This window comes from Anolis sagrei, chromosome 8 (assembly GCF_037176765.1).
Source record: "Anolis sagrei isolate rAnoSag1 chromosome 8, rAnoSag1.mat, whole genome shotgun sequence".
NCBI classification, from domain to species: Eukaryota; Metazoa; Chordata; class Lepidosauria; order Squamata; family Dactyloidae; genus Anolis; species Anolis sagrei.
This window is the reverse complement of record NC_090028.1, coordinates 420,720-442,017: the sequence shown is the minus strand read 5'-3', so window position 1 is coordinate 442,017 and position 21,298 is coordinate 420,720. Positions and strand designations below refer to the sequence as shown.

The window sequence follows — 21,298 nt, the reverse complement described above, 5'->3', positions numbered from 1 at the left end:
GAAAAGTAATGCCTCTCCCTTCGTAACTCCTCAACAGATGGCAGTACTGGTATGTGGCAGGTACTGGCTTGTTCAGTAGACTCTCCTCTACAGTTCCATTTGGGCGGGAAGCCTTAGCATTGAATGGTTGTGTTGTTAAAGTGAAAAGTAATGCCTCCCCCTTCGTAACTCCTCAGCAGATGGCAGTACTGGTATGTGGCAGGTACTGGCTTGTTCAGTAGACTCCCCTCTACAGTTCCATTTGGGCGGGAAGCCTTAGCATTGAATGGTTGCGTTGTTAAAGTGAAAAGTAATGCCTCCACCTTCATAACTCCTTAGCAGATGGCAGTACTGATAAGCAGCATGTACTGGCTTGTTCAGTAGACTCTCCTCTACAGTTTCTTTAAGGAGAGGACCAAGAGGGCTCTTCTGGCATCAGCCGCTCTTTCCTACAGCCCTGATCCTGCAAAATGGGCGGGGCAGCCCCCTCCCAAGACCCCCCAAAAAGCCCCCAACTCACTCACCATGTGCAGGATGAGGATCCAGGCATTCTGCAAGACGTCGGAGGTGACCACCTGGAAATATATAAACTTATCTTTCATTTCTATCTCATCCAGAGGTTTATCCTTTTATGCTCTGCATTTGGCCCACCCTCTGTGTCTGATTTTTCGTTGTGTTATTTGCACTGTTGATGACTTGAATGTTTTATTTATTCCATTGTGATCTTATTTCTTGTTGATCTGTATTTTATTTTGCTGAAGTGTCCCATCGGGCTTGGCTTCATGTCAATCACTCCTTTGACGTTAAGTCCAGTTGTGTCTGACTCTCGGACTCTGCTGCTCATCTCCATTGCTAAGCCGAAGAGCCGGCCTGGGCCAATCTTTTGTTGAGAGGTGATTAGATGTCCTTGATTGTTTCCTCCATGTCAGACGACACAGAGAAGCCACTGAAATCCACAAGAAGCATGTGGACTATGTCAACAGAAAGGAGGAAACCATGAAAATGAACAAAATCTGGCTCCCAGTATTAAAAAAGCTCTAAAATTGCAACAGCACAAAAACAGAGAGAAAACAATCAGGGACATCTAATCACCTTTCAACAAAAGATTGCCCCAGGCATTGCCAGGCAATCAAATGCTAATCAAGGTGGTCAGTTGAAGCATTCACACCTAGCTCCAGCAGACAACAACCAAATCAGGGACATCTAATCACCTCTCAACAAAAGATTGCCCCAGGCATTGCCAGGCCATCAAATGCTAATCAAAGTGATCAGTTGAAACATTCACACCTAGCTCCAACAGACAAGAGTCCTTTGTCCCACCCTGGTTATTCCACAGATATATAAACCCCTTTTCCTAGTTCCAACGGACCTCACTACCTCTGAGAATGCTTGCCATAGATGTAGGCGAAACGTCAGGAGAGAATGCCTCGAGACCATGGCCATATAGCCCAAAAAAACCTACAACAATCCATTCCCACCTAGCTCCAGCAGACAAGAGTCCTTTCTCCCACCCTGGTCATTCCACAGATATATAAACCCCTTTCCTACTTCCAACAGAGCACACTACCTCTGAGGATGCTTGCCATAAATGCAGGCGAAATGTCAGGAGAAAATGCCTCTAGAACATGGCCATATAGCCCGAAAAAACCTACAACAACCTAGTGATTCTGGCCATGAAAGCCTTCAACAATACATTCAACCAGGGACAGCTAATCACCTCTCAACAAAAGATTGCCTCAGGCACTAACAAGCCACACCAAACAACTGCCATTCCATCAAATGCTAATGAAGGTGGTCAGTTGGAACATTCACACCTAGCTCCAGCAGACAACAGTCCTTTGTCTCACCCTGGTCATTCCACAGATATATAAACCTACTTTCCTAGTTCCAACAGACCTCACGACCTCTGAGGATGCTTGCCATAGATGCAGGCGAAACGTCAGGAGAGAATGCCTCTAGAACATGGCCATATAGCCTGAAAAAACCTACAAGGACATCTAATCACCTCTCAACAAAAGATTGCTCCAGGCACTACCGGGCCATCAAATGCTAATCAAGGTGATCAGTTGAAACATTCCCACCTAGCTCCAGCAGACAAGAGTCCTTTGTCCCACCCTGGTCATTCCACAACAACCCCGTGATTCCGGCCATGAAAGCCTTTGACAAACCATGCTGACAATAGCCAAGTGTGGGCGAAGCATCGCCATCTCACCGTGTGCCCGGCCCGTGCGCTCAGGTGCTCGGCCGCCACCAGCAGGGCGTTGAGTGTGGCCCCTCCGCTGCCCACCTGGACTTTGGGGTCTTCGACGGTCAGCAGAATGGGGTTCTGGCCCAGGAAGCCTCTGGCGCAGCGCACCTCCAGCTCTGAAGGCATCGCATGGGAAGCACACCGGCAAGGAGAGCAAAACAACATTGGAACCAGAGTTAAATCCAGAATCCAAAACATTGAAAGTCCAGGATCTAGAACAGGCCTGGGCCCACTTCGACCCTCCAGGACTCTTGGACTTTTGAGTTGTATTAATCCCACAAACGAACATGACGTTTTTATTTATATATATACTAGCCATCCCCTGCCATGCGTTGCTGTGGCCCAGTCTGTACATATGTCTTTTGTGTGTGTATATATATGTGTTTGTGTGTGTGCGTGTATATATTTGTGTATATGTGTGTTTGCACACACACACACACACACACATATATATAGGTATATATATGTGCGTGTGTGCATATTTGTGTATTCATGTGTTTATATGTATATATGCATATTGTGTATATGTGTGTGCTTGTCTATATGCATATATGTATGTGTATATGTATATGTGTGCATGTGTATATGTATATATTTATGTGTTCATGGGTATATGTATATGTGTGTATATATATATATGTATATTTGTGTGCTCATGTGTAAATGTATATATGTATGTATATGTATGTGTGTGTACATGTGTTATGTGTGTGTGTATATTTGTGTATTTATGTGTTTATATGTATATATGCATATTGTGTATATGTGTGTGCTTGTCTATATGCATATTTGTATGTGTATATGTATATGTGTGCTTGTGTATATGTATATATTTATATGCTCATGCGTATATGTGTGTATATATGTAGATTTGTGTGTGCATATGTAAATATATATGTATATGTATGTGTGTGTACATGTGTATATTTGTGTCTGCTTGTGCATACATATATATGTGTGTGTGTATGATTCTATGTATGTGTATATGTATGTATGTATGTATGTGTGCATGTGTATATATGTGTATATATGTATATTTGTGTGTGCATGTTTATATGTGTGTATATATGTATATTTGTGTGTGCATGTGTAAATGTATATATGTATGTGTGTACATATCTATATTTGTGTGTGCTTGTGCATATATATACGTGTGTGTATGAATGTATGTATGTGTATATGTATATATGTATGTGTTCATGTTTATATGTGTATATATATATGTATATTTGTGTGTGCATGTATATGTGTGTGTACATATGTATATTTGTGTGTGCTTGTGCATATATATACGTGTGTATGAATGTGTGTATGTGTATATGTGTATGAATGTATGTATATATGTATATATGATGTATTTTTTGGGTTTTTAAATCTGCTCCGCTTGGAGGGGTGTTTTTAGGGGTGGTGGACACTCGTTTGACTGTTATGTGTCATTTTGACCAGTGGTTTCTGAGTTATGTTACTCCCACAAACGAACATTACATTTTTATTTAGATAGATAGATAGATAGATAGATAGATAGATAGGTAGATAGATAGACAGACATATATACCTTAGATAGATAGATAGATCAATAGACATATATACCTTAGATAGATAGATAGATAGATAGATAGATAGATAGATAGATAGACAGACATCTCTACCTTTCTGGAAGGCGGAGGCGCTGTCCTTGTGCTGGCAGGTGAGGGCCACCACCGTCCAGTCGACCCCTTCGGCCGCCATCCTTCTGTCTATCCCACTGGGCCTGGAAGGAAGGAAGGAAGGAAGGAAGGAGAGGGGTGACCATGCTGAGGAAGAGCCACACATTCCCCCCACCATTTGGCCCCTTCCTTCCTCAAAGGCCTCCCTTGCTTGACCCATGGGCAACAAAGCCCTTGGTACAAAAGAAGCGGCTGGGAAGGGGGGTGCTCAGCTGCAACACTAAGCAGGGATGGGTCATCAATACACAATAATAATAATAACATGGCCTACCCTAAGGCCCACATCACCCACAAGGAGGGATGTGTCACAAAAAAATTAATACACAGATTTGAGAAACGTGAATTTAGTAATAATGTGTGGGAATGAATGGAAGAATGGAAGATGTGTGGATGGAGTTAATAAGTTTGGAGACGCCAGTACAATATGAAGGCCTGCAATGACTAACTCCCTGCTTGCCGGACTGTAATCGGAAGAGTAAACTCTGATAAGAATTGGGACTGTGATAAGAATTCCTGACTGGGAGAAGGGCTGTTCAGCAGTGGAACTCTCCGCCCCAGAGGGAATGTGGTGGAGGCTCCTTCTTTGGAAGCTTTGAAGCAGAGGCTGGATGGCCATCTGTCAGGGGTGCTTTGAATGCAATATTCCTGCTTCTTGGCAGAATGGGGTTGGACTGGATGATGGCCCACCAGGTCTCTTCCAACTCTTTGATTCTATGATTCTATGAAACAAACAAACCACAAAGTTTGCAAGCTTGACCCTTTGTTGATAGATCATTATAGAATCCCAGAGACGGCAGGGACTCCTCAAGGGCACTTAGTCCAGCCCCCTTCTGCGTCCATGCAGGAAAAGCACAACCAAAACAGCCCCGACAGATGGCCACCCAGCCTCGGCTTCAAAGCCTCCAAGGAAGGAGTTTCTACCAAACTCCGAGGCAGAGAGTTCCACTGGTGAACAGCTCTCCTGACATCTAGTCCGGTCCTCTCCTTCTTTGCAGGAAAAGCACAACCAAAACACCCCCGAGAGATGGCCACGCAGCCTCAGCGTCAAAGCCTCCAAGGAAGGAGTTTCTACCAAACTCCAAGGCAGAGAGTTCCACTGGTGAACAGCTCTCCTGACATCTAGTCCGGCCCTCTCCTTCTTTGCAGGAAAAGCACAACCAAAACACCCCCGACAGATGGCCACGCAGCCTCAGCGTCAAAGCCTCCAAGGAAGGAGTTTCTATCAAACTCCGAGGCAGAGAGTTCCACTGGTGAACAGCTCTCCTGACACCTAGTCCGGCTCTCTCCTTCTTTGCAGGAAAAGCACAACCAAAACACCCTCGACAGATGGCCACCCAGTCTCAGCTTCAAAGCCTCCAAGGAGTTTCTACCAAACTCCGAGGCAGAGAGTTCCACTGGTGAACAGTCCTTTCTGACAGTCAGGTGGGATCTCCTTTCCTGCCCTGTCAGCCCATGCCTCCACTGAGTTCCAGTTGCACCACACACACGCCCAGCCCAGCCCACCGCCTTGGGCCAAGCATTACCTCCTGGCTGAGCTTGGGATCCGCTTCCGCCTGCGCTGGCCCTTTAAGGGATTGCCCCGCTAAGCATGCTGGGAAAGGCAGTCCCTGGCCGCCTCGAGTAAAGCGGGGGAGGCGAGTGGGAGGAGCCACCGGGACTCGGCTTCCCAGGAGGCACTGCGCGCGTTCCCTCTTAAAGGGCCAGGCCGCCTTGTGAGGCTTTCCCACGTGGCAGCATAGAGCCAGAGATTTGGAAGGGACCCCAAAGGCCATCCAGCCCAACCCAGGCAGGAGGACACAATCAAAACCCTCCCGGCGGATGGCCACCCTGCCCCTGCTTCATAATAATAATAATAATAATAATAATAATAATAATAATAATAGCAGCAGCATAGAACCATAGATTTGGAAGGGACCCCAAAGGCCATCCAGCCCAACCCAGGCAGGAGGACACAATCAAAGCCCTCCCGGCGGATGGCCACCCTGCCCCTGCTTCATAATAATAATAATAATAATAATAATAATAATAATAATAATAGCAGCATAGAACCATAGATTTGGAAGGGACCCCAAAGGCCATCCAGCCCAACCCAAGCAGGAGGACACAATCAAAGCCCTCCCGGCGGATGGCCATCCTGCCCCTGCTTCATAATAATAATAATAATAATAATAATAGCAGCATAGATTTGGAAGGGACCCCAAAGGCCATCCAGCCCAACCCAGGCAGGAGGACACAATCAAAGCCTTCCCGACAGATGGTGGGAGTTGTAATTTCCATTATGATGCATCCAGAGCAAACTTGCCCAACTAAGGTCTGATGGAGTTTCAGGGTCAGGGGGTGAACCTGGCATGATGGGAGTTGTAGTTCACCTACAACCTTGTGCTATTTATTTATTTACTATATTTGCATACCACTGAAATCGAACATGACCCCCCCCCCCGTTAAAGATAGTAACTTATAGTTTTGCTAAGGACACGGACACCAGACTGACCCACCCACCCCCGCCCATAAAAGATAGTAACGTATAGTTTTGCTAAGGACACGGACACCAGACTGGATAATACATAAGTGTAAAGGGAGGTGGTTTCTCAGTAATAAATCGGTTTCCTTCTGCTATAAATATATGAAAATAGGGCATGGAAAGTATTGTCGAAGGCTTTCATGGCCGGAATCACTGGGTTGTTGTAGGCCATGGTCAAGAGCAGTGGTTCTCAGCCTTCCTAACGCCGTGACCCCTTAATACAGTCCCTCATGTTGTGGTGACCCCCAACTCTAAAATTATTTTCGTTGCTATTTTATAACTGGAATTTTGCTACTGTTATGAATTGTCATGTAAATATCTGATAGGCAGGGTGTATTTGCATTCTCTGGACCTTGGGAGTTGTAGTTGCTGGGATTTATAGTTCACCCATAATCATTCTGAACTCTACCAGAGATGCAATTCACCCAAACTTGGCACACAGAATGCCCATGACCAACAAAAAATAATGAAAGGGTTAAGTGAGCATTGGCCTTGAGCTTGGGAGTTCTAGTTCACCTATCTCCAGAAAGCACCGTGGACTCAAACAATGATAGGTCTGGACTAAACTAGGCACGAATATTCAATATGCCCAAATGTGAACACTGTTGGAGTTTGGGGAAAAATAGACCTTGACATTTGGGAGTTGTACTTGCTGGGATTTATAGTTCACCTACAATCAGAGAGCATTCTGAACCCTTCCAACGATAGAATTGGGCCAGACTTTCCACACAGAACTCCCATGCAGAAAATACTGCGTATCCTGATGGTCTTTGGCGACCACTCCGACACCTCCTCGCGACCCCCCCAGGGGTCCCGACCCCCAGGTTGAGAAACACTGGTCTAGAGGCATTCTCTCCTGACGTTTTGCCTGTATCTATGGCAAGCGTCCTCAGAGGTACTCTATGGCAAGCATAACTCTGAGGATGCTTGCCATAGATGCAGGCAAAACGTCAGAAGAGAGTGCCTCTAGAACATGGCCATATAGCCCGAAAAAACCTACAACAACCCAGTGATTCCGGCCATGAAAACCTTCAACAATACATTATTATAATAATTATAATAATTATTATATTATTTATATATCTGTGGACATCTAATCACCTCTCAACAAAAGATTGCCCAAGGCACTGCCAGGCCATCCAATGCTAATCAAGGTGGTCCGTTGAAACATTGACACCTTGCTCCAGCAGACAAGAGTCCTTTGCCCCACCCTGGTCATTCCACAGATATATAAACCCATTTTCCTAGTTCCAACAGACCTCACGACCTCTGAGGATGCTTGCCATAGATGCAGGCGAAACGTCAGGAGAAAATGCCTCTCTTGACTATGGCCATATAGCCCAGAAAAACCTACAACAACCCAGGGCATTAAAACCTTGTTTAAACTATACACACTACCTAACGTGGGAAGGGTCCTTGTTGTTGTTGTGAGTGTCTTGGCAAATTGACCAAGGTTTAACCCTTATTATCCAGTCTGGTGTCCTTGTCCTTAGCAAAACTATAAGTTACTATCTTTTATTGGTGGGGGGGGGGGGTGGTCATGTTCGACTTCATTGTGACCCTGTTCCTGGATCAGCCTTGCATGAAACAGCCTTGCATGAAACTGCAGGACTTCCGTCTTGTCTGTACGAAGCTTCCATTTGTTTGGGTGTAGAGCCACCTCCTCGGCATCCGATGGAAAGGATCAATAGAGCGGAGCATCATAGAATCATAGAATCATAGAATCAAAGAGTTGGAAGAGACCTCATGGGCCATCCAGTCCAACCCCATTCTGCCAAGAAGCAGGAATATTGCATTCAAATCACCCCTGACAGATGGCCATCCAGCCTCTGCTTAAAAGCTTCCAAAGAAGGAGCCTCCACCACACTCCGGGGCAGAGAGTTCCACTGCTGAACGGCTCTCACAGTCAGGAAGTTCTTCCTAATGTTCAGATGGAATCTCCTCTCTGCGTAGAGATGATACCCAACTCCAAAACTCCAGATCATCCCTCCAGCGATTTCAGGTAGATGTTCAACAACATTGAGGATATTGGTGAGGCCTGCAGGACCCTACAACCGTGGGGCCGAGCTGGACTCCCCCAGGAACCCCACCTGGAGATGACCCGAGAAGAAGGACCGGAACCAGAGAGGCCCCCCAGCCCCATCCCTGCCAGTCTCTCCAGAAGGAGGTCACGTTCTGGAAGCTCCACTTGTAATGTTGGGAACATCTGGATTGTGAGAGTACAAGCCATGTCCTTCCGAAACTGCATCACTGGACAGTGTGGACACGATCTTGGGAAAGGGCAGGTGAGCCTCCCAAGACCTCGTCCACAGTCCAGTAATGGGGCGGCGCCATCTTTTATTGGTGGGGGGGGGGGTCATGTTCGACTTCATTGTGACCCTTTTCCTGGATCAGCCTTGCATGAAACCTGCAGGACTTCCGTCTTGTCTGGACGAAGCTTCCATTTGTTTGGGTGTGGAACCAGCTCCTCGGCATCCGATGGAAAGGATCAATAGAGCAGAGCATCATCTGTGTAGTGATGGTACCCAACTCCAAAACTCCGGATGATCCCTCCAGTGGTTTCAGGTAGACGTTCAACAACATTGAGGATATTGGTGAGCCCAGGGGCGGCTCAACCCTTACGCAGAGTAAGCCTTTGCGGTAGAGTTGATGTTGCCCGGGGTGCTCTTGAGGCGCTCTTGGGGGGAAATAGACCTTGACATACGCGAGAAGGGGGTTGAACTTTGAGGTCCTTTCCAAATCTAGGAGTCTATTCCATTCTATGGATGGCCATCTATCAGGAGGGATTGGGCTGGGCATGCCTCCCTGGCAGAATGAGGTCGGGCTGGGTGGCCTTTGGGGTCTCTTCCAACTCTAGGATTTTATGGTTCTATGATCACCAGGGGTGGCGCAACCCTTACGCAAAGTAAGCACTCACGGTAGAGTTGATGTTGCCCAGGGTGCGCTCTTGAGGCGCTCTTGGGGGAAAATAGACCTTGACATATGCGAGTTGTAGTTACTGGGACGTATAGTTCACCTACAATCAAAGGGCATTCTGAACTCCACCAATGATGGAATTGAACCAAATAGGGCACACAGAACTCCCCCATACGAACAGAAAATTTATATCAGTGATTGGTTGGGTGTGTGTGTGTGTGCCAAAATACTGTTTGCTTACCCTTGAAAATTACCTAGGGAAAATAGACCTTGACATATGCAAGTCGTAGTTACTGGGATGTATAGTTCACCTACAATCAAAAGGCATACTGAACTCCACCAATGCAGGAATTGAACCAAATGTGGCACACAGAACTCCCCCATACAAACAAAAAATTTATATCAGTGATTGGTTGGGGGTGTGTGTGTGTGTGCCAAAATACTTACCCTTGAAAATTACCTAGGGAAAATAGACCTTGACATATGCGAGTTGTAGTTACTGGGATGTATAGTTCACCTACAATCAAAGAGCATTCTGAACTCCACCAAGGGTGGAATTGAACCAAATATGGCACACAGAACTCCATACGAACAGAAAATTTATATCAGTGATTGGTTGGGTGTGTGTGTGTGTGCCAAAATACTGTTTGCTTACCCTTGAAAATTACCTAGGGAAAATAGACCTTGACATATGCGAGTCGTAGTTACTGGGATGTACAGTTCACCTACAATCAAAGAGCATTCTGAACTCCACCAATGATGGAATTGAACCAAATATGGCACACAGAACTCCCACCACGAACAGAAAATATAGATCAGTGATTGGTTGGGGGGGGGGGTGCCAAAATACTGTTTGCTTACCCTTGAAAATTACCTAGGGAAAATAGATCTCGACATATGCGAGTTGTAGTTACTGGGATGTCTAGTTCACCTACAATCAAAGAGCATTCCGAACTCCACCAACGATGGAATTGAACCAAATGTGGCACACAGAACTCCCCCATACGAACAGAAAATTTATATCAGTGATTGGTTGGGGGTGTGTGTGTGTGTGCCAAAATACTTACCCTTGAAAATTACCTAGGGAAAATAGACCTTGACATATGCGAGTTGTAGTTACTGGGATGTGTAGTTCACCTACAATCAAAGGGCATTCTGAACTCCACCAAGGATGGAATTGAACTAAATGTGGCACACAGAATTCCCCCATACGAACAGAAAATTTATATCAGTGATTGGTTGGGGGTGTGTGTGTGTGCCAAAATACTGTTTGCTTACCCTTGAAAATTACCTAGGGAAAATAGACCTTGACATATGTGAGTTGTAGTTACTGGGATGTATAGTTCACCTACAATCAAAGGGCATTCTGAACTCCACCAATGATGGAATTGAACTAAATGTGGCACACAGAACTCCCACGACGAACAGAAAATATACATCAGTGATTGGTTGGGGGCAGGGGGCAAAATACTGTTTGTTTACCCTTGAAAATTACCTCTGGGTGAGCCCTGCAGGACCCCACAGGTTGTGGGGCCAAGCAGGACTCCCCCAGGACCACCTTCTGGAGGCGACCCGAGAGGAAGGACCAGAACCAGTGCAAGAGAGACCCTCCCAGCCCCATCCCCGCCACGTCCTGGAGGCTCCGCTTGCAATGTTTGGAATGCCTGGTTCTAATGCTTGGAACATCTGGATTGTGAGAGTCCAACCCACGTCCTTCCGAAAGTGCCTCCCTGGGCGGTGTGGACGAGGTCTTGGGAGAGCGCAGGCGAGCCCCTCCAGACCTCGTGAACAGCCCAGTGATGGGTCAGCGCAAGACACCAATGCGATGATGCTCCGTCTCCATCCACCCTGCTTTGGGCTGACCTCTTGACCTGGGAGATTGGGTCTATTTGCGGGCAGAGTGATGGGGAGGGGGGAGGGAGGCCTTAAGAGGATTTCAGGGAGGCCCCGCCCCTCCCCTCCCCTCCCCTCCTCCTTCTCTTCCCCCCTCCCATCCTGAGCCTCTCTTCTCTTTTGCATTGTCGCTCCAAGGAAGGAAGGAAGACCACCACCACCGGCAGGTAAGGCCAGCAGACACCTGGGACTCTATGGAACCCTCTGCTTGGGCGTGGGGAGGGGCAATAGTGGGGGGGGGGGGGAGAAGGAGGGCTGCTTTGGCTTGGCAAGGCACATGGGCAGAGTGCGCCCTGGCAGGGCTGGCATGGCATCTCGTGATGCGGTGCACAGTGTGGCAACAACAAAGAGGTCCTGTTCATCCAGGGGAGGGGGAGGGAGGGAGGGAGGGAGGGAGGGAGGGAGGAAGGAGGGGAGGGTCTGCCTGCCTTTCCTGCCCACCCACCCACCCACTCTCCTTGGCTCCCAAACCAAGGGGGCCGACAAGGGGGCTCAGTCTGTGTGTGTGTGTGTGTGTGTGCCTTGGTGGCCTTTTGTGTACCTCTCGCCCTCTCCATGGGTTGCTTGGTTGGTTGGTTGGTTTATTGGGGAGGGGTCTCTATTTCTGCAGCTCTGTCTGCAGGCAAGGAGAGAAAGGCTGTGAAGACCTCCCCTTTCCTTCTTCTTCTTCTTTCCCCTCCCTTTTTCTTCCCCTTCTCCTTCACTTTCCTTCTTCTTCCCCTCCTTTCCCCTTCTTCTTTACTTCTTAATTTCCTTTTCTTCTCCTTCCTTCTTTCCTTCCTTCCTTTCCCTCCCTCCCTCCCTCCCTTTCCTTCTTCTTCCCCTTTCCTTCTTCTTTCTTCCTTTTCTGTCCTCCTTTGCTTCCTTTTTACTTTCTTTCTTTTTGCCCTTCCTCTCCACTTTCCTCCTTCTCCTCCTCCCTTCTCCCTTTTCTTCCCCTTCTCCTTCAATTTCCTACTTCTTCCCCTCCTTTTCACTTCTTCTTTACTTCTTACTTCTTACTTCTTTCCTTCCTTCCCTTCCTCTTCCCCTTCTCCTTCACTTTCCTTCTTCTTCCCCTCCTTTCTCCTTCCCTTCTTCTTTACTTCTTACTTCCCTTTTCTTCTCCTTCCTTCCTTCCTTCCTTCCTTCCTTCCTTCCTTCCTTCCCTTCTTTCCCTTCTCCTTCCTTTCCCATCTTCTTTCTTCCTTTTCTGTCTTCCTTTGCTTCCTTTTTACTTTCTTTCTTCTTTCCCTTCTTCTTCCTTCTCTTCCCTTTCTCTTTCCCTTCTCCCTCCCCTTCCTCCTTTTCTTCTTCTTTCTTCTTCTTCTTGCCTTTCTTCCCCTTCCCTTCCCCTTCCTCCTTTTTGCCCTTCCTCTCCACTTTCCTCCTCCTCCTTCCTTCTCCCTTTTCTTCCCCTTCTCCTTCACTTTCCTTCTTCTTCTCCTTCTTTCCCCTTTCATCCTTCTTTACTTCTTGCTTTCCTTTACTTCTTCTCCTTCCTCCCTTTCCTTCTTCTTTCCTCTTTTTTCTTTCTTCCCCTTCTTCCCCTTCCCTTCCCCTTCTTTCTTTTTGCCCTTCCTCTTCACTTTCCTCCTCCTCCTCCTTCCTCCCCCTTTTCTTCCCCTTCTCCTTCACTTCCCTTCTTCTTCCCCATCTTTCCCCTTTCCTTCTTCTTTACTTCTTACTTCCCTTTTCTTCTTCTCCTTCATTTCCTTCTTCTTTCCCTTCTCCTTCCCTTCGCTTCTTCTTCCCCTTTCCTTCTTCTTTCTTCCCTTTCTGTCCTCCTTTGCTTCCTTTTTACTTTCTTTCCTCTTTCCCACCACGTATGCAAAAACTATCCTGTCACTTGTTTAGGTGTATCTTTTCTGGAACTGCAATTTAAAATGTGTGCTTGTAGAATTGTTTTCATAGTGTTTGTGTGTTTTTGAGTGGGCTGTGACACACCTTGATGTGAGGCGGGTAAGAAATAAAATTATTATTAGACCCATAACAAGATTAGTTGACAGCAAACCAGATCACTCTGCTGGCTGTTGTATTGGATCCCATGCTGGACATTTCCCAAGTGTCCAGGGCTGTGTGATGTATCGGCGAATAATGTGTGCAGATCCAAGCAGGGTGGCCTTTTGCATCTGACCGGTGGAGATTTTGTCAGCGCCGATTGTTTTTAAGTGCAGGCCAAGGTCTTGGGGCACTGCGCCCAGTATACCCATTACCACTGGGACCCCCATCTGCAAGGGTGTTGCCCAGGGGACATTGCCCGGATGTTTTGATGTTTTGATGTGATGAGAGGCTTCTCTCATGTCCCTGCATGCGGAGCTGGGGCTGACAGAGGGAGCTCATCCATGCTCTCCCCAGATTTGAACCTACGACCTGTCGGTCTTCAGTCCTGCCGGCACAAGGGTTTAACCCACTGCGCCACTGGAGGCTCCTATTAGATACATAACAAGATGAGTCCACAGCTGGCTGTTGTATTGGATCCCACGTCGGCCCCTTCCCACGTGCCTAGGACTGCGTGATGTATCAGCGAATCATACGTTCAGATCTGAATAGGGTGGCCTTTTGCAGCTGACAGGTGGGGATTGTGTTTAAGTGCAGGCCAAGGTCTTGAGGCACTGCGCCCAGTGTGCCAATCCCCACTGAGACCCCCTTGAACTGGCTTGTGCCAGAGTCTTTGCAGTTCGATCGTGGAATATTATTATTATTATTATTATTATTATTATTATTACTAGCTGTCCCCTGCCACGCGTTCATGGGGGTTCTGTGTGGGAGGTTTGGCCCAATTCTATCATTGGTGGGGTTCAGAATGCGCTGTGATTGTAGGTGAACTATAAATCCCAGCAACTATGACTCCCAAATGTCAAGATTCTATTTTCCCCAAACTCCACCAGTGTTCACATTTGGGCATATTGAGTATTCGTGTCAAGTTTGGTCCAGATCCACCATTGTTTGAGTCCACAGTGCTCTCTTGATGTAGGTGAACTACAACTCCCAAACTCAAGGCCAATGCCCACCAAACCCTTCCAGTATTTTCTGTTGGTCATGGGAGAACTGTGTGCCAAGTTTGGTTCAATTTTATCGTTGGTGGGGTTCAGAATGCTCTTTGATTGTAGTGAACTATAAATCCCAGCAATGACAACTCCCAAATGTCAAGATTATATTTCCCCCAAACTCCATCTGTGTTCATATTTGGGGATATTGAGTGCTTGTGCCAAGTTTGGTCCAGATCCACCATTGTTTGAGTCCACAGTGCTCTCTGGATGTAGGTGAACTACAACTCCCAAACTCAAGGTCAATGCCCACCAAACCCTTCCAGTATTTTCTTTTGGTCATGGGAGGCCTGTGTGTGCCAAGATTGGCTCAATTCCATCATTGGTGGAGTTCAGAATGCTCTTTGATTGTAGGTGAACTATAAATCCCAGCAACTACAACTCCCAAATGACAAAATCATAATTTTTTGAGTGACGGTCACTCCTTGTGTTGTGAGACGTTTTGTTGCCAAATTTGGTGTGATTTCGTTCATTGGTTCTTTTGTTTTTAAGGTACTCATTATGCACAGAGCATTTTTATTTATATAGATTGTTGTTGTTGTTGTTGTTGTTGTTGTTGTTGGGCTACTTTGTGAGGGGCTGCAGAACCCCTCTGGGCATGGAAGTCACTCCCAACAGCTCTTGCAAATAATGACTTTATTGCCCTGATGATTGTTCCTGCAACTCTGCACAATTGGACGCTCCCCTTTCGAGTTCACAAAGTCAAGTCTTTGCAGCTTGCCAATCAGGCCTTTCTTATCAGCCCGTTCCCATGCTTCGCGTGCAGATGTCCAGATCTCTCTCTCTCTCTCTGGCCGCAAAACTGTTCTCCACACTCCTCTCTGCCCTCCCTTGGTTTGTGTCCCTTCCATATGATTTAAGAAACAACAACAGACAAGAGTTCTTTGTCCCACCCTGGTCGTCATTCCAAATAAACCCAATTTTCCTACTTCCAACAGACCTCAATCCCTCTGAGGATGTTTGCCACAGATGCAGGCTAAACGTCAGGAGAGAATGCCTCTAAACCATGGCCATATAGCCCAAAAAAACCTACAACAACCCAACCCAACAACAGCCTAACTCAGAGTCGCCCAAGTATTATGGGCCATGCCTCCAGGTTTTGGAGGTAGCCATTGGCCCCTTGGCATCATTTCCTGGCTGTTTCCCTGATCCCTGCCTTACAATCCCACCAAAGGCCATCCAGTCTGACCCCCTTCTTTCTGCCATTATGCAGGAAAAGCATAATCAAAGCCCTCCCGACAGATGGCCATCCAGCCTCAATGCATTAGCAGGTTCAAGGAGAAATAGAGCTATAGAATTGTAAAGTTGGTAGGTACCCCTTAAGGCCATCCAGTCCAACCCCTTTGTGCCATTATGCAGGAAAAGCACAACCAAAGATGGCCATCAATCCCCTGAATAATAATAATAATAATAATAATAATTATTATTATTATTAATAATAATCATCATAATCATTGCATTATCTAGTCCAACCCCTTTCTGCCATTATGCAGGAAAAGCACAATCAAAGCAGATCTGACAGATGGCCATCAATCCCCTGAATTAATAATAATAATCATCGTCATCTTCATAGAATCATCTCTAGTCCAACTCCTTTCTGCCATTATGCAGGAAAAGCACAAACAAAGCACCCCCGACAGATGGCCATACAGCCTGTTTAAAAGCATATTATTATTAGTATTAGTTTTTAGTAATATTAAATCCCAGAATTGGAAGGGACCCCAAAGGCCATCTAGTTGAACCTGCTTGTTCCATGCAGGAAAGGCACAATCAAAGCAGCTCCGACAGATGGCCATCCAGCATCTAATTAATCATTATAATCATTATCATTATCATCATCATCGTTGCTGTCATCATAATCATAGCATCATCTAGTCCAACCCCTTTTGGCATTATGCAGGAAAAGCACAATCAAAGCACTCCCAACAGATGGTCATCTGGCCTCTGTTTAAAAGCATATTATTATTATTATTATTAATAATAATAATAATAATAATAATATTAAATCCTAGAGTTGGAAGGGACTCCCAAAAGCCATCCAGTCCAACCCCCTTCTTCCTTGCAGGAAAAACACAATCAAAGCAGCCACAACAAATGGCCATTCAGCCTCTGCTTAAAAGCACATTATTATTATTATTATTATTATTGCTACTCCCATTATTTTTAAGGGACCGTGGTGGTGCAGAAGGTTAAACCGCTAAGCTGCAGAACTTACTGACCAAAAGGTTGGTGGTTTGAATCCGCGGGATGAGGTGAGCTCCCTCTGCTAGACCCAGCTTCTGCCAACCTAGCAGTTCGAAAACATGCAAATGTGAGTAGATCAATAGGTACCACTTCTGCAGGAAGGTAACAGCACTCCATGCAGTTATGCCAGTGGCCACATGACTTTGGAGGTGTCTACGGACAACGCCGGCTCTTTGGCTTAGAGATAGAGAGGAGCACCAGAGTCAGACACAACTAGACTTAATGTCAGGGGAATACCTTTACCTTTACTTTTACTATTATTATGCCATCCGACCCACCCCCCACTCCAGGGTATCCATTTTGTTTACTTCTTTAACCCTTGGCCTTAGTTATTGTTGTTGTTGTTGTTATATTATTTATTTATACTCTGCTTTATTTCCCCCAAGGGGACTCACCATAGATAGAGAGTCCAACCCCTTCGGCCCGGCAGGAAAAGCACAATCAAAGCCCTCCCGACAGATGGCCTTCCTGCCTCTCATAGAATTATAGAATCCTAGTGTTAGAAGGGACCCTCAAAGGCCATTAGTCTTAGAATTCTCCCAGGAGAAAATTGGCACCATTTTTGAAGCGATCCGCTAACTCGTGGATACGGGGGCCCGAGGGGTCTCCGTATCCGTGGTTTAAGAGAACGCAGTTTCGGCCTCCTCAGGATGCGAGAATCGCCCGGGAGAAGAAAGGTTTATTGAAAGGAAAGTTTGAGGCAGTAAAAGGACACAAAGTAACACTACGGAGAGGGAAAAGTTACAATTAATTGATGCCTTTTATTGGGGGGCTTAGTTACAATGTAAGGAAGGGGGAAAGTGAAGACATGAGGAGGCTTCTGAGTTGCAGCTGCTGCTGTGCCCACGTTCATGCAGTTGGAGAACTGAGGAACCCCCTGCTGCAGGTCAGATCAGCTTGAAGGCAGGGGGCTCTGTGTTCGGTCTCAGAAGCACCATCAAAGCACTCCCGTCAGATGGCCATCCAGACTCTGCTGAAAAGCCTCCAAAGAAGGAGATTCCAAGGGGACGCGACCCCTGGGCAGGCTGTGAGCGATAGCGAAGGGCTCTTCCGCCTCCCGGGACCGTGTTCTCTCGCTTCCAGGAAACGTCTTTCATAACCGTCTAAAATTAGCTTGGAGCCCTTGGTTCAGGGGTTCGTGCAGCAGCAGCAGCAGCAGCAGAGCGTCCTCGGAGGCACCACGTCGCCATCGTGGTTGTCATCTCCTCCTTAGCGTCAAGGGCAGCCGTGGAGGCGCCCCATGCGTCCCGGGCAATGAGGCACCATCCCTGCTCTGGGCCTCCCACGCTCTGCAGGGAAAGAAGGAAGGAAGGAAGGAAGGAAGGAAGAAAAGGAAGAAAAGGAAGAAAAGGAAGGAAGGAAAGAAAGAGGGAAGGAAGGAAGGAAGGAAGAAAAGGAAGGAAGGAAGGAAGGAAGGGAAGTAAGAAAGAAAGAAGGAAAGAAAGAAAGAAAGAGGGAAGGAAGGAAGGAAGGAGGGAAAGAAGAAAAAGAAGGAAGGAAGGAGAGAAAGAAGGAAGGAAGGAAAGAAAGAAAGAAGGAAAGGGAGGAAGGAAGGAAGGAAAGAAAGACGGAAGGAGGGAAAGAAGGAAGGAAAGGAAGAGGGAAGGAAGGAAGGAAAGAAGAAAAGGAAGGAAAGGAAGAAAGAAAGAAAGAAAGAAGGAAAGAGGGAAGGAAGTAAAGAGGGAAGGAAGGAAAGAATGAAAGAAGGAAGGAAGGAAGGAAGGAAGGAAAGAAAGAAGGAAGGAAAGAAAGAGCGATGGAAGGAAGGAAAGAAGGAAAGGAAGGAAGGAAGGAAGAGGGAAGGAAAGAAAGAAGGAAGGAAGGAAAGAAGGAAAGAAAGAAGGAAGGAAGAAAAGAAAGAAGGAAGGAAGAAAAGAAAGAAGGAAGGAAGGAAGGAAGGAAGGAAGGAAGGAAGGAAAGAAGAGGCTGGAGTGGGCAGAGAGGCAGCCTGGCTTTGCTCCTGGCTTTGCGAGACCCTCACTCAGAAGGGCTTGGCTTCAAAATAGCTGGCTGTGTGTGTTTGGAGGGGAGGCCCACTTCAAATCACCCAGTTGGAAGGGCCCTCCAAAAGCCTTCCAGCCCAAACTGCTCCTGCCTTTGTGCAGGAAAAGCACAATCGAAGCACTCCAGGCAGATGACCATCCAGCCTTGAGAATAATATTAATAATAGAGCTGAATGCGACCTCAAGGGCCATCTGGTCCAACTCGCTCCTGCCTTCATGTAGGAGTTAGGATGCCCTGTAGCTATCCATCCAATTCCCTTCTGCCATAAAGGTAAAGCACCATCAAAACTCCCCCAGCAGATGGCCCATTATTGCTATTGTTGTTGTTGTTGTTCAATCCTAGAGTTGGAAGGGGCCACATCTAGTCTGACCCCATTCTGTCATGAAGGAAAAGTACCGTCCCCCTACTCACACCCTCGACAGATGCTCATCCACCCTCTTTTTGAAAGCCTCCAAGGAAGGAGCTCCCACCACATTCAAAGGCAGGGAGTTCCACTACTGAACAACTCTTCCTACAGTTAGGAAGTTCTTCCTAATGTTCTGTGGAACATCCTTCCTTCCCTGTGCTTTGGACCCATGGCTCCATTGAGTCAACTTGGTTGAGCTTGGTTGAGTTCCATTGAGTTGAGTTGGTTGAATTCCATTGAGTGAACTTGGTTGAGCTTGGTTGAGTTCCACTGAGTTGAGCTGGTTGAATTCCATTGAGTGAACTTGGTTGAGCTTGGTTGAGTTCCACTGAGTTGAGCTGGTTGAATTCCATTGAGTCAACTTGGTTGAGCTTGGTTGAGTTCCATTGAGTTGAGTTGGTTGAATTCCATTGAGTCAACTTGGTTGAGCTTGGCTGAGTTCCATTGAGTTGAGTTGGTTGAGTTCCATTGAGTCAACTTGGTTGAGCTTTGCTCAAGGGAGGTCTTCTCTCCAGGGAGTGGGATTCTGGACCTCCTTCTCAGCCATCAGGGAAGGCCTTTCCCCAGCGAACGGGATTCCGAACCTCTTGTTCTGGTATCAACTGCATGGCTTGCATTGCTTTACAAAATGCAGACTGTGCAAGGAAGCAGATGAAACTATGGAGCATCTCCTCAGCTGCTGCAAGAAAAACGCACAGATGGACTACAAGCAGAGGCACAACTTCACTGGATTCACTGGAACGTATGGAACTGTGTTCCGTGTGATTCCTCCAGGATCTCAGAGCCGTTCTCCTCCCATGTTGTCCTTGCAACTGCTCCAGCCAGAGGTGTGTGTCCATCTTTCCAAGCAGGCTCATCTTAGCAACCCAATGGGTCCTCGGGGTGTTTCTCTGGGCCTGGATGAGTCAGGAGAAGGCCAGCAGGGCTAAACTCCTCCTCCTCCTCCTCCTCCTCCTCGTTGTCCATTCAGCTCTGGCCGGAGAGCTCCTCTCCACGGCCCTTGAGAGCAGAGAGCCCTTGTTTGCTTTCCCAGTCCGGCCCGGATGGAAGAAAAGGCCCTTTGTTGTCTGCCTGCCATGCCCTCCTTCCATCAGTCACACAGATGCTTCTTTCCGGGTGGCGGATGCTGCTGCTGACCGCCTGACTTCCTTCCTTCCTTCTGGGCAAAGGCCGCCACAAACACAACACTGCCCAGTTTGCACTGACCGTCCCCATCTCACTCACAGGAAAAGGGCCAAAACCCCATTGGAACTGGGAATCCTAGCTTTGAACCCCCTTGCCCTTCTGACTATCCACTTTTCCTATTCTTTCTCATTATCACATGTGGGTCAGGGGTTGTGTTGACGCATTGTTTGGCTCCTGCCCTGGTTCCTGGTGTCCTGTGAAGTTCATAATATAGATCATAACAACAACAACGATACGTTACAGGAGGGCTTCCTGGCCAGTTCTTGCTCCAATTCTGGTGGCAAAACACAACCCTGATTTGCTGTGAATTTTTCAGGCTGTCTGTCCATGTTCTAGCATCATTCCCTTCTGATGTTTCACCTGCATCTGTGGGTAATGAGTTTGTTCAGCTTCGAATCCCAGCATTCCTCACCTTTTGGGTAATCATATGCAATATAAATTGTATTGAAATGCTTTTAAAGTAAGCCACTTTGAGTCTCCAGGTGGAGAGATAAAGCAGAGTAAAATTAAATTATTATTTGAAACACATCAAGATGAGTCCACAACAGACACTCCGCTGGCTGTTGTATTGAATGGCATGTCGGACCCTTCCCAAATGTCTAGGACTGTGTGCTGTATTGGCGAATAATGCGTGCAGATCCCAGTAGGGTGGCCTTCTGCAGCCGGCAGATGGTAATCTTGTCAGCACCGATTGTGTTTAAGTGCAGGCCAAGGTCTTGAGGCACTGCACCCAGTGTGCCGATCACCACTGGGACCCCCTTGACTGCCTTGTGCCAGCGTCTTTGCAGTTCAATCTTTAAATTCTCATATTGTGTCAGCTTTTCCAGTTGTTTCTCTTCAATCCTGCTGTCACCTGGGATTGTGACATCGACAATCCATACTTCATTTTTTAACACAGTCATAGAATCATAGAATCCTAGAGTTGGAAGAGACCTCCTGGGCCACCATCCAGTCCAACCCCATTCTGCCAAGAAGCAGGAATATTGCATTGAAATCACCCCTAACAGATGGCCGTCCAGCCTCTGTTTAAAAGCTTCCAAAGAAGGAGCCTCCACCACACTCCCTCCGGGGCAGAGAGTTCCACTGCTGAACGGCTCTCACAGTCAGGAAGTTCTTCCTCATGTTCAGGTGGAATCTCCTCTCTTGTAGTTTGAAGCCATTGTTCCA

The 21,298-nt window shown here is 46.9% G+C and overlaps 2 protein-coding genes across 2 annotated transcripts in view; one reads left to right on the top strand and one right to left on the bottom strand.

Annotated features, from left to right (window-relative positions):
- FCSK (fucose kinase) overlaps positions 1-5,545 on the bottom strand; it is a 46,613-nt gene extending 41,068 nt beyond the window's left edge. The window contains exons 1-4 of the mRNA XM_067470895.1: positions 5,457-5,545; positions 3,877-3,977; positions 2,192-2,343; positions 504-554 (exon numbers count right to left, since the gene is read on the bottom strand). Of these exons, the coding sequence (XP_067326996.1) occupies positions 504-554; positions 2,192-2,343; positions 3,877-3,955 (282 nt within the window). The 5' untranslated portion in view covers positions 3,956-3,977; positions 5,457-5,545. The remainder of the gene's footprint in view (positions 1-503; positions 555-2,191; positions 2,344-3,876; positions 3,978-5,456) is intronic.
- A 5,794-nt stretch (positions 5,546-11,339) lies between these two features.
- Positions 11,340-21,298, top strand: part of ST3GAL2 (ST3 beta-galactoside alpha-2,3-sialyltransferase 2) — a 31,281-nt gene continuing 21,322 nt past the window's right edge. The window contains exon 1 of the mRNA XM_067470912.1: positions 11,340-11,430. The gene's annotated coding sequence lies outside the window, so the exon portion shown is untranslated. The remainder of the gene's footprint in view (positions 11,431-21,298) is intronic.